This window comes from Acinonyx jubatus, chromosome A1, assembly GCF_027475565.1.
Source record: "Acinonyx jubatus isolate Ajub_Pintada_27869175 chromosome A1, VMU_Ajub_asm_v1.0, whole genome shotgun sequence".
In the NCBI taxonomy this organism is placed as follows: Eukaryota; Metazoa; Chordata; class Mammalia; order Carnivora; family Felidae; genus Acinonyx; species Acinonyx jubatus.
The window spans coordinates 224639537-224656462 of record NC_069380.1 but is presented as its reverse complement, the minus strand read 5'-3'; the positions used below and the strand labels follow the sequence as shown (position 1 = coordinate 224656462).

Below are 16926 nucleotides of genomic sequence, written 5' to 3'. Positions count from 1 at the left end.
AAACTCGTTTCCGCCTTGTTCTATCAGAAGCATTTTAGCCTCTTGTAAGGAGTATACGGTGACTCTGTTTTGTGCAGGAGCAATTAATTGCTGACTTGACCTGATGAATTAATCATGGTGATGGTTAACCAGAGTCCATTTATATTTGAAAAAGGTTTACAGTGATTGGTGTTAAATGCAATAATGGGAAAAGTGAAATGGAAATCAAGAATACTTAGAATCATTCAAGCTGATATTTGATATTGGATTTGATATTTATAGAACATGTGTAGTCCTGCAGATCCATGTCACACACACCTGCCGAGGGGGAGATGTGTCAAGTAATTTTATTACTACTTCCGTTGCCCTGTTGGTGTTAGGAAGGCACCGTAAAGAAGGATACTCCTCTGTCCCTGTGTCCGTTGAAACCATCAGATGCCATCATATGATATGTAATGCCCCATGACTTGTCAGGCCCTAAGATTTGCATATAGATATTTTTCTGAGCCATTAATAATAAATGGACTTTTATAAACAAATTACTACTTACCAGGTGACGTGTCTATTTTGTTTCTAAAAATGTCATGAGTAAGTGGGTGGTCGTTCCCATATTTTAAGAGAATCCTAGCAAGTTTCCTGTCTGGCAGGTCAGTCACCCAATTTTATTTTTTAATTTTTTTTAATGTTTTATTTTATATTTGAGAGAGAGAAGCAGAGAGAGGGAGCAGGGGAGGTGCAGAGAGAGAGACAGAATCAGAAGCAGGCTCCAGGCTTTCAGTGCAGAGCCCAATGCGGGGCTCGAACCCGTGAGCAGTGAGATTGTGACCTGAGCTGCAGTTGGACGCCCAAGCGACTGAGCCATGCAGGCGCAGCCACTTTTTTTTTTTTAATTTTTTTTTTATGTTTTCGTCACCCAATTTTAAATAGTCACCCTCTGCATTCCCTGGGAAGTAGAAAGATGCCAAGGAATTAGAATAAAAGAGGTGAAACCCAGGGAAATGTGTCCATGACTATTTGGCTTAATTGAATTAGCATCTTTAATTAAGGGCTTTCTGCTGCCTGCCTTTGACACTGAACTGTGATGGATGCTGATAGGCTCTCCCTAGGACGTCTGGCAGTGATTTCTCTGCTGTTGATGATTCCTGGGGCGGTGGGAGTGGCCGTGGAGAAAATTGAGGAGAGGCTGGAATGGTAGTCCTCAGGACTGCAGCCAAGACTCTTTCCTTCTTGTTTACGTGCAAAGTGGAAAAGACCTGAGTGAGTCTGCCTCTTTCCTCAGCCTTCCCTCAGGCTCAGTGGGCACAGCTGGGGAGCTTGGGTGGCCTTCATTTGGTCTTTTCATTTCTGTGTGTATTTGCTTTGGAAAAGGTAGAAAAATGGGCCTGCTGCTCTTCCTCTGTCTAGGTAAATAATTCCAGATACTTGGGCTTCCGATAGCATCTTAATGTTGGAGGGGAGCGCGAAGGCTGGACTACAGCTCCTGGAGGAGGCGTGTGCCGCCATCTTGAAGCTGAGGCTGAGGCGCACCAGGCCTCTATCCTTACACAGCCCACGGCACCGGGCGGTTGTTACGATCCCTGATTCGGAGGAGGGCTGAGGAATTAAGCAGGAGGCCCAGAGCAGATGCAGGGAAGAGTTGCTCTGGGCTTGCTGTTAGCTGTAGGCCTCGGGGTCCCCTGGAGATGTCATTCCAAATGCAGGTTCTGGGCCGAGCCCCACTCTGGCCAGAAGGAGAGCTCCAGGGCAGAGTCCGGGAACCGTGTGAGGCTCCCGGTAGTGCCATTTGAGATGGATGTTCCACCATGCCACATTCTTAGACTGTTTCTCAATTACCTTGATTTCAAAACCATGTTGAAAAAATAGCTACATCTCCGTATAAATTGCCATTGATAGAAATAATCTTTTTTTTTTTTTTTTTTTTTTTTTTTTACTCCTCAAGTACATGAGCAACGTGGACTCGTGGTGTAAAGCCTGTGGAGAGGTGGACCTTCCCTCGGAGCTGCATGACCTGGAGGACGCCATTCACCACCATCAGGGGGTATACGAGCACATCACTCTTGCTTATTCTGAGGTGAGCGGGCTCTTCCACTTCCAACTGCAGAGTGACAGTTTCATGTCCCAGCACCAAAAGCTGGGAAAAAACCCCGAAGCTTGGTCGAGCCTAGAAAAAGCTCGTAGGTCTCGTGTTAAACTGCAGTCTCACCGGGACCTTTGACTTGTGTGTGCTAGGGGGGTGGGGTGGGGGGGCCCCTGTGAAGCAGGGTGGTCGGCAGCGAGCGCACTTCTTGGGCCCGCGGCGTGTGCGGGTCTCCCGGAGGTGCTTGTGTTTCCACGTGCCGGAGAAAGCGTGATTCCAGCTCTCTGGTCTGCACGTACTTAGCAAATAGAGGTTTCCATGTGCTATTAATTTAATTTTCCTGTATGAACTTTCTAGAAAGGAGCAAAACCTGATACCGATGCACGTTCTGGATCAAAAAGCACACACTGAAGCTACTGGCTGTTTTCGAAATCTAAGCATAGCATTCTCTTTATTATTTTAAGGTCCATTATTTATGTACTATCTCCCCGTCTTTATTTTCTGCCCCCTTCATCTGGGCCAGGTTTTTTTGTGAGGACTTTATGTAATCATTTACTTAATGTTCACAACTCTGGGTCATGCGTCCTTATTGGCCGTGCTGTTACTGACGAGGATGCCGAGGCCCAGAGATCAGGTGACTTGTGCCAGGTCAGCAGCTGTAGGGGGCAGAGCGGCTCCTTGTCCCGGCCACTGCTCTGCTGCCCCTGTGTTGTCTCACGTGGGAGGCGCCGTAAATGTGGAGAGCTTGAGGTGTGGCGCCCTCTTGGGCGAGCCGTGGTCTTCGGGCCCGTCACACCAGTCTGCCTTTCCTACACTGGATGAATTCCTGGAGGGAAGCGGGGTTGCGTGCCTGCGTTCAGCAAGCTTTGCCCCGTCTTCTTCATCGTGAGCATCTACGTCACACGTGCTAAGATGAAGGATCCCCGGGACACTGGAGTCAGCCAGGCTGCAGAGTCCCCGGCGGGATGGGGTTGGGGGGGGGCAGGGCACAGGGTGGACACCTCTTCCTGGATCAGAACTCCACCACCTTGTCACGGTCCTGGGGAAGAAAGGGGCCATTCACTTTTCGGCGCGGCACTCCCTGCTTCACCCCGCAGGTGCTACTGTCCTGTACTTGGGCCGTTCTCCTGAGCCCTTAGTGTCCTTGGGTGCATTGAACAGACGCGCGATGCGATGCCTGTGTTATTTACCTCAGGATGTTGTGGAGGTTGAGATCTACACATTTGTTTCTCTACCTTTTTGTCCAACGAGATCGCCCGCCACCTTTCTTCTATTTTATTTTGTCCGTTGAGTTTTGAAAAAGTCAATTCTGTATTCTTCTTAATTTTGCACCCAGTGCATTTGAGCTAATATGGTTATCTAATTTATTAGCAGCTATATAAATACTAGCAGTAGCCTTTTTAATAGTAAAAGTGAAAATTGAACAAATCTAATTTTTTCATCACACGGGTTCCTGAGGATTCTGTGAGTTCCAGAAAACATTAACTTCTTTCTCCCTGGTGTACCGTCTCTAGGCATTGTCTGATTTCCACCTGTAACACAGAAAGTGGGCGGCTCTGTTGCCGCCATGTGACTGGGCCTTCGCTTTTCCGCTTACTCATGACTTTCTCAGGAGCTGCTTTCTGACTGCTGTGGTAGCTTCCAGAGCCACGGGGGGCAGGGCGAATAGCTCGCTCACCAGGTGATCGGCTGCAGTGGGACTACAGCCCTTGCCTACACGACTTCCCTCAGAGTCGGCCTGATCTGACTGCTGTCTTGCTCTCGCCTCGCTGGCCGTTCAGCCTGCCTGTTGCCTTGGCACTTCCAGCAAAGTACATAATTCTCTCACCACTTCCATCTATAAAAATTGGGCATTTTGACATGGGGACTTATGTTTACCTATTGGTGCAGTTTTATTAGGTTTTATGTTGGTACTAAAAGTTTTAAAAAGTTGGATGGCAAGTTTTAAATAGTTAAAAAGATTGAGGGCTTAAACCACAATTTTTAGCATAAAAGCCTGTGTGCAACTACGCTGTAAACTCAAGGAAACAGTAACTTCACAGTGAAATCAACACAAAAGACTTTCAATAGAACAGAATAAACTTTTATTTTTGCCTTCTTAATTAAAGTCTGAAATGGTTTCAGGCTACAGAAAAGTGTTAGAATCCTATAAAGAGCTCCCACATTCCTTTAACCCAGATTTCCTAGTTTTTAACATTTGACCACATTTGCTGTGTAGCCCCCTGCCCCCACCTCTCTGTGCAGACAGTAAATCAGCTGTGATACAAGACACCGTCCTACCCACAGACCTGTTGGTATTTCCCACGTTCCCACTACCTCTGGTCCAGGACGCTGTGCAGCAACACAAGTTACGTTTAGTGAACACCTCTCATTGGTTTCCATCAGTCACAGTGGAACTTTCTTTAGTCTTGGTGACAGTGTTAGAGAATGTGGCCCCTTCGTTCTCTAGGATGAGCCTCAACTTCTTGCCCATCCTTCTAGTTTTCCTCCTGTGCTGACAAAAGCCGAGTGTCACGGCAGGGTCACAGGATGCTGACCCCTCCTGCTGTTGGTGATGTTAACCTTGACCACTTGGTGAGGCTGGTGTCTGCAAGGTTTCTCCAGTGAAAAGTCAGGATTAAAAAATACTTGTTTTTGAGAAGCATATTGTGGGAGACACACATCTGTGTTTCTCATGAGACTTTTCATGGCCTTGTCATCCGCTGGTGACTCTTGCCCCTGTCACCTCCCACTGTGATGGCTGTCTGGTGGCCGGTATTCCTTCTGTATTTATTAGGTGATCTACTGTGAGAAAGAACTTTCTTTCTTCCCTATATGTCTATTTATTATTCCAGTATGAATTTATGATATTTTATATTCAGCAGGTTATAATCTGATACTGTATTTTGATGCTTAAATTGTCCACATTTAGCCAGCAGGAGCTCCTTTATGTGTGTGATGTTTTTGTTTTAATTTATTTTATTTTCTCTTATTTTATTTATTGTTATTTTTTTTTTTATGTTGTTATTATCTGAGCACTCCCTTACTTTCTGGTGTAATGTTCCCAGGCTCCTTTTGTACTTTCCCGCCTCATCCCGGGATCCGCCATCCCACTGAGGAGTGCCAGTTACTTGTGTGGTGTGGTATTTAGAAACCAAGATGGGGGCACTCAAGAGTGCTTGCTTGCTTGTGGGGTGTCCGTGCTTCGAGGCCCTCCCTTTGCAGCTGTGGACCCATCCCCCCATGCTTGCTCCCACGGTCCACACACCCCTCAAACTGTTGGTCTGTTGTCCTGGGCCCGTGTCCGTTTTAAAGGCCCATGTGTTCGTACCAGTGCTTCTCTTTCTAATCCAACCCATCAGGCTTCTTTCTAGCCTGTTCCTTTCTGTGTTTGTAAACTCCTTCTCAGACAAGATACCTGGCTCCTGTTGCCCTCAGATCTATTAACTTTTTGTTCAGTTAGTGTATTTTCTCAGTCTGCTCAGTCTCCCAGCCAGTTTGTCTGGCTTCTCTGTGTGCTTCTCCCCCTCCCACCCAGAAAGCCTGGCAGGGGATCCCTGCATCGGTGTGCCCAGCCTGCACTGCCTCAGACCTTGGGCACCATTTTCTCCATGGCTGGAGGGGAGGGGAGGGGGAGGGGAGGAGGGGGGAGGAGAGGTGAGAAGGGGGGAGGGAGGGGGGAGGGGAGGAGAAGGAAGATGGGAAGGGAAGGAATGCCTTTTTTTTTTTTTTTTACCATAATTTATGGTCAAATTGGTTTCCATACAACACCCAGTGCTCATCCCAACAAATGCCCTCCTCAATGCCCATCACCAACTTTCCCCTCCCTTCCACCCCCCATCAATCTTCAGTTTGTTCTCAGTATTTAAGAGTCTCTTATGGTTTGCTTCTCTCTCTCTCTCTTTCTGTAACTTTTTACCCCCTTCCCCTCCCCTATGGTTTTCCGTTAAGTTTCTCAAGATCCACATATGACTGAAACTATGGTATCTGTCTTTCTCTGACTGACTTATTTCACTTAGCATTATTTTGGGAGCAAGCAGAAGCGAGGGAGGGGCAGAGAGAGAGGGAGAGAGAAAACCCCAAGCAGGCTCTGCATTGTCAGTGCACAGCCCGATGCAGGGCTCAGACCCACAGATAATGAGAACATGACCTGAGCTGAAGCCGGTCGCTCAACTGACTGAGCTACCTAGGTGCCCCGGGAAGGGATGCTTTTGATTTTTTTTTTTTTTTAAGTTTATTTATCTTGAGAGAGAGAGTGGAGGAGCGGTGGGGGGGGGGGGGGGGGGCAGAGAGAGAGAGGGAGAGAATCCAAAGCAAGCTCCACCCTTTAAGCGCTGGGCCTGATGTGGAGCTCGAACTCATGAACTGTGAGACTATGACCTGAACCGAAACCAAGAGTCGGATGCTTAACCAGCTGAGCCACCCAGGCTCCCCAGAATGCTTTTGATTCTAAAGGGATTCTTCCTTTCCTAAATGAGTGGTTTTCTAACTCAAGTGTGCTGGTTGAAGTACAGCTTCTCATACCCCACCTCTAGAGAGTCTGAATCTCCATCCATATTTAATGGCTTTCCTTACCGATCCGGTGACTCTGATGCAGAGGCTTCACCGACCACACGCCGGGAGCCGGCCCTTGCCCTGTTTAAAGAGTTGCGGGTCCGCCCAACAGGCACTCCTCCCGGGGATGTACGTGAACCCCCGCCTTGGTGCCGGGTCCTTGAGGAGTTGGGGACGTGAAACAGGACTCCTCCTTTGTCTCTTCCTTTCACTTTCCCTCCTCCCTCACATAGTCTTTTTTTCAAACAGTGTCCGCAGCTTCTAGTCTCTGATGTCACAAGCTTGCTGCGGGAAATCTTCCCAGCACTTTTTTTTTCCAAGACACGAACACCCTGCTTTTCAGTGTGTTAATGAGACCTGTCCTGTGGCATTTCTGTTTGTGATTTCGCAGGAGCAGCGTGCATGTGCCTCATGAACATGCGCTGGTTTCAGCTTGCCGAGTTCGGGGCGAATCTTGTGTGTGGTAGTTGATCACAGCAGAGTGAAGCAATCTAAACATCTGGGGTACGCTGGAGTTTTAGAAACAGCATATACAATCCTCATTTTTCACACTCATCAACCACTTTCCCCACAAACTAAAATCATACAGATGACTTTTATCTCCGCATGCCTGTGCCATCACGCAAACCTAAACACTGTTTGAGTTGTGACATAAGAGTGTGGAGTGAGTGCCCGTGCACGTGCGGAAGGTCTTTGCCGCAGCCGTGGGCAGGGATTCCTCGGGCAGGAGGAAGGGAAATGGCCCGTGGGCTTTGCGCCGATCAGCTGTGACTTCAGGATCTCGCTTCCGCATCAGCGTCCCAGGTTAGCAGATGTGCTGGCTTCAGCGGGGCCTCCTGGAAATGACTGGTTTGCTGCCTGTGAAGCTGGTCGACCTCCTTTTTTAAGGCACCATATACGTGGGTGACGGCATGATTCGTGTTAACAGCGTGTGAGAAAACACAGAACAGCCCGATGAGTCACCTTGGTAGTAAACGTACTAAAACCCCGCATCTGTGCCGCGTGTGGAAGCACGGCGATCTTGCTGTGTGGAAACTTCGGCGAGGGGGTTGTCGCAAAGCCTCGTTAGGGTATCGCGGCACCGCTGTTGGTACGCAGGGTGGTGGAGTCAGCGCTTGGCACCACGTCAGAGGTGACAGACCTCACGGCAGTCCCTGCTGACCCCCCAGACTTGAAGCCTTGCAAGGGCTTGAAACAGAGGAGTGGAAACTGTCAGGCTCGAGGAGAAGCTGCAGGACGTCCGTGTTCTGTGCACAGATCTGACTCCACTAGCTGGGCTGCTCCAGCGGTTTCCTGTTTTTAGCTTTCTTTTTAACATTTATTTATTTATTTTGAGAGCGAGAGAGCTCACGAGAGCGAGCTGGAGAGGGGCAGAGAGAGAGAATCCCAAGCAGGCTTCGAGCTGTCAGCACGGAGCCCAGTGCGGCTGGAACCCCCGAACTGTGAGATCGTGGCCTGAGCCCAAGTCAAGAGTCGGACGCTTAACAGACTGAGCCACCCAGGCGCCCCTCCTGTTTTCATCTTATTTTGGTGTTTCCTTCCTGATAATCCCATGTAGACATATCACAGAATCAAACATGGTTAGAATGACCTAGTTTTGAGTAAGAAACCTAAAAGTTGAAAGAACTAGAAACCTGCTTTTAGAGGAATATCCTAAAAACTTTGTCTGGAGAAGGACCAGCATCAGAGGGGAGCCAAGTAATCTGAAGGCAAGAATGTTGCCCTTTATCAGGTGGCCTTCCTGACCCCTGGGAAAATGCCACTGCCAGTACAGGACCTTCAGAAAGCCATTGGCCTCTGTTCTTGGTAGTGTAGCCATCCTAAGACAGGTGTAACCTCCTTACTTAGAAAGGAAGTGTTCCTGTTTGCTCGAGGGACATCAGCCACAGCTACATGACACGCTGACCTATGGTCGCTCTTTCCTGTTTCATCAGAACTTTGATTTTAGAACCATTTCTGCCAGAGTTGGAGAGGAAAGTGGTGGCTGTGAAGCTGTTCCCAGGCTTAGCATGGAGGTGTGCTCTGGGCTGGCCATGGCAGGCCAGGCCCTGCAAAGCCAATCAAAACAACTCGTGTTGCTTTGAGTTGATGCAAATGGTGCAGCTTGTTTTATGAAAGTTTTGAAGAAGGACTCCCCTTCTTTGTGACCTGCTAAGTGTAGTCCTTTCTGATCATGCCTTTATATATTGTGTATTTTGCTTAATTGGGTTATTCCTGGGGAACAACACTTCCTAGCACTTCTTTCTAGATCTACAATCCCACATTTGGACCTAGTGACATACTGTAGGTCATAGGTGGTCTTTGAGTGGTGGTGGTTTTTTGCAACCATAAGCAATAATCAGTAGGTACTGTTCCCTTTCCTTAGATCAGAACAGTATTCTTACTTTGGGCACGTGAAGAAGATTCCGCTGGTGACCCTTTGCTCTAATCTGATTCATGGGAAATCAGAGCTCCAAGTATCAGAGATAAGAATAGGCTGGTCTCTGTGAGGTTTGGTGGAAACTTTTTTAGGGTGGCACACAGAAATCCAGATCTTACCAGTCTTAGAAATCTAATGTGTAGTTTGATTAAAAGTAAATATCCAAGAACCAGACCACTATTCTAGATTTTAAACAGTTAAGACTTTTCATTTTTCTTAACTCATTTAGTTATTAAAGCATATTAGTTCATACACTTAAGGCACATTACTGTATCTTCTGCTACCTGTCAAATCCCTGAGTGCTGTATTCCAAGAAAAAGAGCAGAACCTGAAAAAAAATGAGCCAGTTTGATTTGTTCAAAAATCTACAGGAGAGAAATCCTGCGTTTTGATAATAAAGGTTGATTTTCTCTTTTGTAGGTGTTGTCCCTTTGTGGGATGGGGTTTGCGTGAAGGCTAGAAACACCTTTTTAAACCAAACCTATACACATTGACTCACCTGGTTCTGTGGTAGGAAGTCTGGAACTGTACGACATACCATGAATGTAGCTGCTTGTTTCAGTCCTTAAACCATGTAGGAATTTTTGGGCAGCAATATAGTCTTCAGTGTGTTGTTACTTCTCTTCTGGTTATTCTGTACCATTTACAAGCCTTTATTTCTATGCAGTAGAATAGCAGCTTCATAAAATTCTGGCGTATTTTTCCCTACGTAATACTACCGTACTCATAAAGACAGACATTTTGCCAGAAGTCACTGAAATAGAGATGGAGTCCTTTATGTGTTTGGATAATGTCTTTTAAATTGAAAAATGAATAAACGCTCCACTGACATGAAATAGAATTGTCTCTGGAAGGTGTGTCGGAGGAATGCTACGTAGAGCTTGTGTTGGACTGGAGCGCTCTCTGGTCTTGGTGGGGATAAGAGGTGTTTTCTTGCCTAGAAGCTTTCTGCCGCTTCTGTCTCCACCACTGGCTGTGCCAGCAGTGGCCCTGACGCGGACACTTTAATCCCTGCTTAGGGATTCCCAGAAGGCGGAGTTTTGCATAATAAGTAGTCTCCTGTTAAGGTATTTGTGTGTTCCCGTTTTGGGTATGTACTCCTCCGTCTCCCACCACCCCTCCATCCTGAGGAAGCCCAGTAATACCTGCTCTGGAGCTCTGGTAAACATCGCAAAGACACCTGAGGAAACACTGATTCTTTGGAATATTCTTGCTCAGATGATTTATTTATTCACAGTAGTGGAATATTAATGGTGTCACATGAACGCCTGTGGACACTTGGTGAAGGCTGAGAATCCATTTGTCATTTTGTATTTCTAGTGTATGATCCAGAACAACAGCTTAAGATAAGAAGTTTGCTTTCTGTCCCTGTAGAAGTCCCAGGGCTGGCATTCCAAGGCTGGTGCAGTAGCTCTGTTGGTACGAGATCTCTGGATCCTTTTGTCTTTTTCTTTTGCCTCTCTTAGCAGGTGGGCTGCTGTCCTTAAGCCTCCCTCAAGGTTAGTAATAGGTGCTGCAGCTCCAGCCATCTCCACCAAGTTCTTGGCAGCAGGGAGGAAAAAGAGGCAAAGAAGAATGAGCACATTCCACCTCCTAAATATCTTTCTTTCCTCGAAGCCCCCTCAACGGTTTTTACTTCTGTATATTAGCCACTCCTGTTTGTAGGCAAGGCTGGGAAGTGCAGTGTTATAGCTGGGGTTTGGCCATTCCTGACTATTGGGGATTGGCTGTCAAGGAGGGGCCATTGGACTTCGAGGAGGCAGCTATCAGTTTCTGCCATGCCTCTGATCTAGATCTTTCTAAAACATGTCATACCAGATCATATGCTCTGTATGTTTCTTGACTTATGTTAATTATAAGGGGTAAAACTTAGAGGAAATACGTATAAGGAATTCTTGCTGGCCTCTGTAGAATGTGAAATGTGACTTTTGAGGTACTGATTTTCAGTCCTAAGAGAAGCTGCACTCCCAAAGATTAGCAAAACATCTTCTGATGCCAGCTGGAATAAAATGTGTGAATAATCTATCTTCAAATAAGATTTATGTGTGTGTGTTATGTAAATCACATATATGCTACAATATCAATTAGAGACAAAGGTAATTTGTAATAAAATGTCTTTTAGTCTATAAATGCCTAAGTATATGCACAATAGAAGAAGAAATTAGATATTCAGATTGTTATCTATGCTGGCCATAGATAAAAAACTGTTGTGAATATAGCAAATGCAGACTGGACATATGTTATACTGGTAACTACAATATTGGCATTATCGCGCTATAACTTTGGAATGGTAAGCGGCTTTTATAAAGTTCCAAAGAAAACCAAGCACTGCCTATTAACGAGATTTGTTTTGATTAACATGGTAATTGCATTCCTGGAAAAATCAGTGTATGTTAGAGTGGTCCAAAAAAGAAGAAGAAGGAGGAGGAGGAGGGGGAGGGGGAGGGAGAAGAGGAGGAAGAAGAGGAGAAGAAAGGAGGAGGAGGAGAAGAAAGAACCTTCATGAGTATATGTTAAATGGAGCCTAGCCCCGATAATGAGTGGGACAGGTCTTCATTTAGAGGTGACATCCTGCCTCTTTGGATCCTTCACAATGAGTCCCTTCCTCAAAATCCATCATGGTGCCTCCCTCTCCAAAGTCATTGTATCAAAAATGTCCATGCAAGTTTTAGTGACTCCTGGGGCTGGGGACAAAGGCCTGTTTTTAGAAGACTTACATTACCAGTTTTTGTTTTTACATGTGCCTGATACTTAGTGGTTTAGTTGGTTCTTTTTTACCTGTCATCTTTGGTTATGTCTCGTTGACTGGTTTCTGCTGAAGTTTTGCTATCTTGATACGTTAGATCAGTTTCACTCTATGAAAGCTGACAACCGGCCTTCATGAGGAATAGTCAGCACCTCCAACCGAGGTCTCAAAATCAGGTCTTAGAAATCAAACACGTTTCCATTCCAGCACAACTTGTAAGCGGATGAAAGGAAATTCATAGGCCTCATGCTGGCCACCATGTTCTGGGTGGCCAGGAGCTTCCTGTGTGGGTCTGTCCCATCTACCTCCTCCTTTGAACCCTGCTTGTATCTGTTAACAAAGCTCTGGTCTGCTGCTTCTCCTAGTAGAAACCATTGAGGCTTTCAGATTCAGAAGTATCTGAGCAGAGAGACCATGCTGATGAGGACTTACGTGAAAAACCCCCTGAATCACAGCCTTGTTACTTCGTGTGCCGCGTGTCCTTCTTACTGTCTGATCTCATATTTTTTCTACCACATCTGACATAGTCATTCATAAGTCTTAAGAACCACTTAAATTTGAAAAATACATAGTGCTTTTCTTTCCACATTCCACTTTTATCTTTGCTTATTTCCTTGGTTTGTCTGAATGCTTTCACTTAATTGTAATTTGGTAGTTAGCTGCCATAATATAGAAATAACATTGAAATCCCTTTTAAAAATAGCATTTTAATTAAAATATCTTTTAAGCTCATGAATCAAATAAAAACAGCATTTTAAAAGTTTTATTCTGGGGGCGCCTGGGTGGCTCAGTCGGTTGGGCGTCCGACTTCGGCTCAGGTCATGATCTCACGGTCCGTGAGTTCGAGCCCCGCATCGGGCTCTGTGCTGATAGCTCAGAGCCTGGACCCTGTTTCAAATTCTGTGTCCCCCTCTGTCCCTGACCTTCCCCCAATCATGCTCTGTCTCTCTCTGTCTCAAAAATGAATAAACGTTAAAAAAAAATTTTTTTTAAAAATAAAAGTTTTATTCTGTGAAGTAAAATTGCTATCCAGCTACGTCAGAAAGTTTAAGTACATATTTTTTGCCAAGGGCTAGATTATGGATAAATCTTTTTAACTGAAGTTTCAAGATTCTGTGTTAAAACTTTGCTCGACTGTGATTGTTTAATTCTAACATAACCTCTCAAGAGAAAATTACTAATTTAAAATATTAATTTCGAGATAACCCAGCAATGCAATTTACATCAACTGACTTATACCATTTAAGGCAAAATAGTATGTTTATTCATCAAGAATGGCATCTCCTAGAATGTTGTATGGAAATGACCATTCTTTTATGTTAAGTCCGTGTTCTACCACGTTTGGTCCTGCAGCATCATCGTTGCAGGACTGATGGATTTACTTTAAATTTTATTTTGTTCTGTACAAAACATGCCAGTGAGTAACACGACGGTCTACCTTTGCGTGTGAGTGTACGTGAGGGTGTCCGCACCTGCACCCGGGACGGGGCTGGGCTCGCGGCCTGGGGAAAGCCGTGAACCTCGGATAATCGCCCGTGTGTTTCGTGGGCAGGTGAGCCAGGACGGGAAGTCGCTCCTCGACAAGCTCCAGCGGCCGCTGACTCCCGGCAGCTCCGACTCCCTGACAGCCTCCGCCAACTACTCCAAGGCGGTGCACCACGTCCTCGACGTCATCCACGAGGTGCTGCACCACCAGCGGCAGCTCGAAAACATCTGGCAGCACCGCAAGGTCCGGCTGCACCAGCGGCTGCAGCTCTGTGTCTTCCAGCAGGACGTGCAGCAGGTCAGTTTCAGGTCGTGCTCTTCCGCGTGGGGGGACACGTGGGGGAGTCCCCGCGAGTGCACGTCCTACTGGGCGTGTCCGTGCTGACAGGGTGCCGAGCCGCTACAGACGGGAGGTGGAAGGAAAAGGGTGCACACGCGCGTGCGCACACGCGCACACCGCCGCTTTTCTCTCCACGAGCGGCCGTGGTTTTGAGAAGGCTAGCTCGGGCTTCTGCCAGCCACCGTCTGACGTGCTAGGTGGGGCGGGGCCTCGGCTGGAGACTCCCACGGGTGTTCTCGAAACAGGTCATTTCCAGTTCCTTTTATTTGTGAGAATAATGCCGGTGGTGCTTACACCCGGATGCCGGCACGGTTGAGGATTTGTCCGCTCTCTGATGACCTAGGCAGAAAGCTAACGGTGCCTCTCTTCCCGCTTGGTAGATGGTGCGCTCCAGGGTACACAGTATGTGCTCAATAAATAGTTTCTAGTTGAGGGAAAGTGGAGTTTTAGGATTGTTAATTTCTAAGCAGTTTTCACCTTTTTTGTTGTTATTGTTACAAAAATAACAGTAAGTCTAGTCCCCACACTGGTTGTGCCCTTGTTGTGGAGTAAAGAGGATCGTGCTGCTTCCAGGGTTTTGAGAGTTAAAGCTGTGGTAGCATATAAAATATGATACGGCTTTAGAGATGAACAAGATAAACGCTGTGTCCTTGCCCTAAAACCGAGGGAAGCCAGGGTGTGGATGAGGTGTGGACACGGGGGGTGAGGACTTCGGAGGCACGCGAGGAAGCCTGTGGCATTCAGCGGAGTTGGTGTGATGCCACAGCGATGGGTCTGGAGCAAAACCTCCCTCTCTTCCCTGGGCCCCGGGAGCGTTGCTCAGACACGTACAGGCTCAGATTTCACTCTTCCCAAGCGTCGTCCGAAGGCCAGTGGGCTGAGGTGGTGGAAAGTCGTGCTGTGTTCTCATGAACACGTAGATTCTCCATGTTTTATTGGCCATCGTTCTTCATGTCATGTGAGTCTGGTGAGTTCAGAATACTTTCAGTTGCTCTATAATTGAAAATTTTCACATACAACGCTTTGATTCCACTTATGGGTTTTGAGTTCCCTAAAGATTGCATATACCAAGTCTCAGAAACGATCACTTTGATGTTATTCATGCTTCTTGCCAGTGTTATTTTAATCAAAGAGGATAATTGCCAGGGAAAGAATTTAGAACGAGGAGTGAATAGGGAGGAGTCAATGTCAGGGACTTCTTTGTGCGAACTGAGGTGCTGTGGTCAAAGCATAAATATTAGCTTCTCCTAATTGTTTAGAAACATTCACCTACCGTGAAATGTTAATAGTTTAAATGTAATCATTAAAGGATTTTCCCCACTCACCTCTCTGTCCCTTGGATCAGGTATTCGTTACCCATCCATGGACCAACATACCTTCCCTGAAGCAGCCCCAGGGGCTCTCCCTCCCGCGTCATTCCCAGCTCTGGTGGCTCCGTGGGGCACCAGGCACCTGAGAATAGGCCCCTGGACGGTTTATGGTGGGGGATTTGGGAGGCCCCTTTGGGAAGAGGCTGAGGAGTGTAGCCATCTGATTCGGCACCAGGTACCTGATGCCCTTGAATCTGAAAACAGCAAACATTAAATCTTCTATGTAGAAAGGTAATTATGATAATTATGAGACCAGTTCTTTAAGCTAGATTTTTTTTCTCCAGCGTCAGTAGATTGGGTTGGATGTCAGCAGGGGAAAGTGTTTTGCAATGCGCATAAGGCATATGTGGTCCTATTAGCATTCCATAGAAAATAGATAATTGCTCTTTAAGGGAAACGTTCTTTTGATAAAATGATCTGGAATGGTCTGGACTTGTTATGCAAACAGGAAATTGCTGTGTAGGCTTGACTTGTGGAGCACGAAGTAGAGTTGATAAGATTAAGCAAAGCAAGCACTTTTACCTGGAAGGAGTTGTATGATGTCAGAACCAGAAATGTGTTTCTGAAATTCCAGCAGTTACAACACGTGGACATTGTTGCTATATTGAGCAAACAGTAGGAGAGGTAAGCTGAGAATAAATGGGAAAAAAATAGTAGTCCTTTAGAAGGCGTTGTCAGCAGAAGGTAAATGTGTAAAGATGAAAAACAAAATCCGTAAAAGCATAAGCCAGTTAGATACCACAAGTGGTTTTTGCTTGGTTGTTTTGAGTGATGAAAAAGCATCTGTAAATACTGCTGAGAGATAAAAAGAGCAGCTAACTGCACAATAGGTGTGGAATGATGCTATCTTTTTATGGAAACAATCCTCTAAAACAACCCTCTGAAAGAGTTTGGAAAATATTTGAAACAGAAACCAGACTGTCAACAGCGTGTTCTCAAGGAAGGGCAGGGGGACAGTGGGCATGGGGAGTTTGGTCTTTAAAACATGAATAATTTTGGGTTAGTGGCTAGCTGTTTTTGTAATAAGCCAAGGGAATTGGGTAATTCCTGTATGGAAGGTGTTCCAGGTACCCAGGCGCCGAGGTGCGGGGAGGTGAAGCTACCGTAGCCTGGCCCCCACCACTTGTCCAGTAGAGAATGGAGGAGAGGGCTAGGGTGAGGTCAGATGCACATGCTAGCTGCTGACAGGGAGAAACCTTTGTCATTATTAACCTAAAAATAAAAGAAGGGGCACCTGGGTGGCTCAGTCGGTCGAGCATCTGTCTCTTGATTTTGGCTCAGGTCACGATCCCAGGGTATCCAGCCTCACATCAGGCCCCACATCACTGAGTGGGGAGCCTGCTTAAGGTTCTCTTTCTCTCTCTCTCTCTCTCTCTCTCTCTCTCTCTCTCTCTCTCTTTCCATTTCCCGCTGCCCCTGTCCCCCACTCACACTCTCTCAATCTCTCTCTCTAAAAATTAAATGAAAAATGAAGTCAGTACTCAGCCACATTTCATGATGATCAAGTAACACATGTATTCTGTCGCCTCACGTTTCCCATTAGAGTGACCCTCAGGATGGTTGGTTGATGGATGGTTGTGTTACTGCTGACCAGTGTTCTTAAGGGTCGGGTATGCTTTAGTTTGCTCTAAACAAGGTCGTTTTTGCTGTGTTTGTTCAAATGGGATGTTGCTTGTGGAAGGATGTGGTGTGCTCTCAGCCCCCTTGTCCTGCTCACTGTCACCCCGCCTGCCTTTTGGATTGGTGCCATTTAGCGACTCCAACAAGTTGGATGAGGTGAATGGGCCCAGAACTTTCCTGAAGCAGGCTGTCCTCCCCAAAGAGGCCCCTGAGGTGGAGACATCTCCTAAAAAACTGCCTGCCCCCGTCCACGTGGTCAGTAGCCCTTTCTGTGTGTTGTGTGAGCATTACCCCCTCTGAGTTATTTCTTGGAAGAACTCCTTGCAGGTTGATGTGGGGCCATTAGTGAATATTCTG

The 16926-nt window shown here is 46.5% G+C and overlaps 1 protein-coding gene across 3 annotated transcripts in view; it reads left to right on the top strand.

Moving 5' to 3' along the window:
* TRIO (trio Rho guanine nucleotide exchange factor) overlaps positions 1-16926 on the top strand; it is a 353418-nt gene that overhangs the window by 154117 nt on the left and 182375 nt on the right. For all 3 annotated transcript variants that reach the window (XM_053202016.1, XM_053202021.1, XM_053202025.1), the window contains exons 8-9: positions 1919-2050; positions 13307-13537. In XM_053202016.1, the coding sequence (XP_053057991.1) occupies positions 1919-2050; positions 13307-13537 (363 nt within the window). The remainder of the gene's footprint in view (positions 1-1918; positions 2051-13306; positions 13538-16926) is intronic.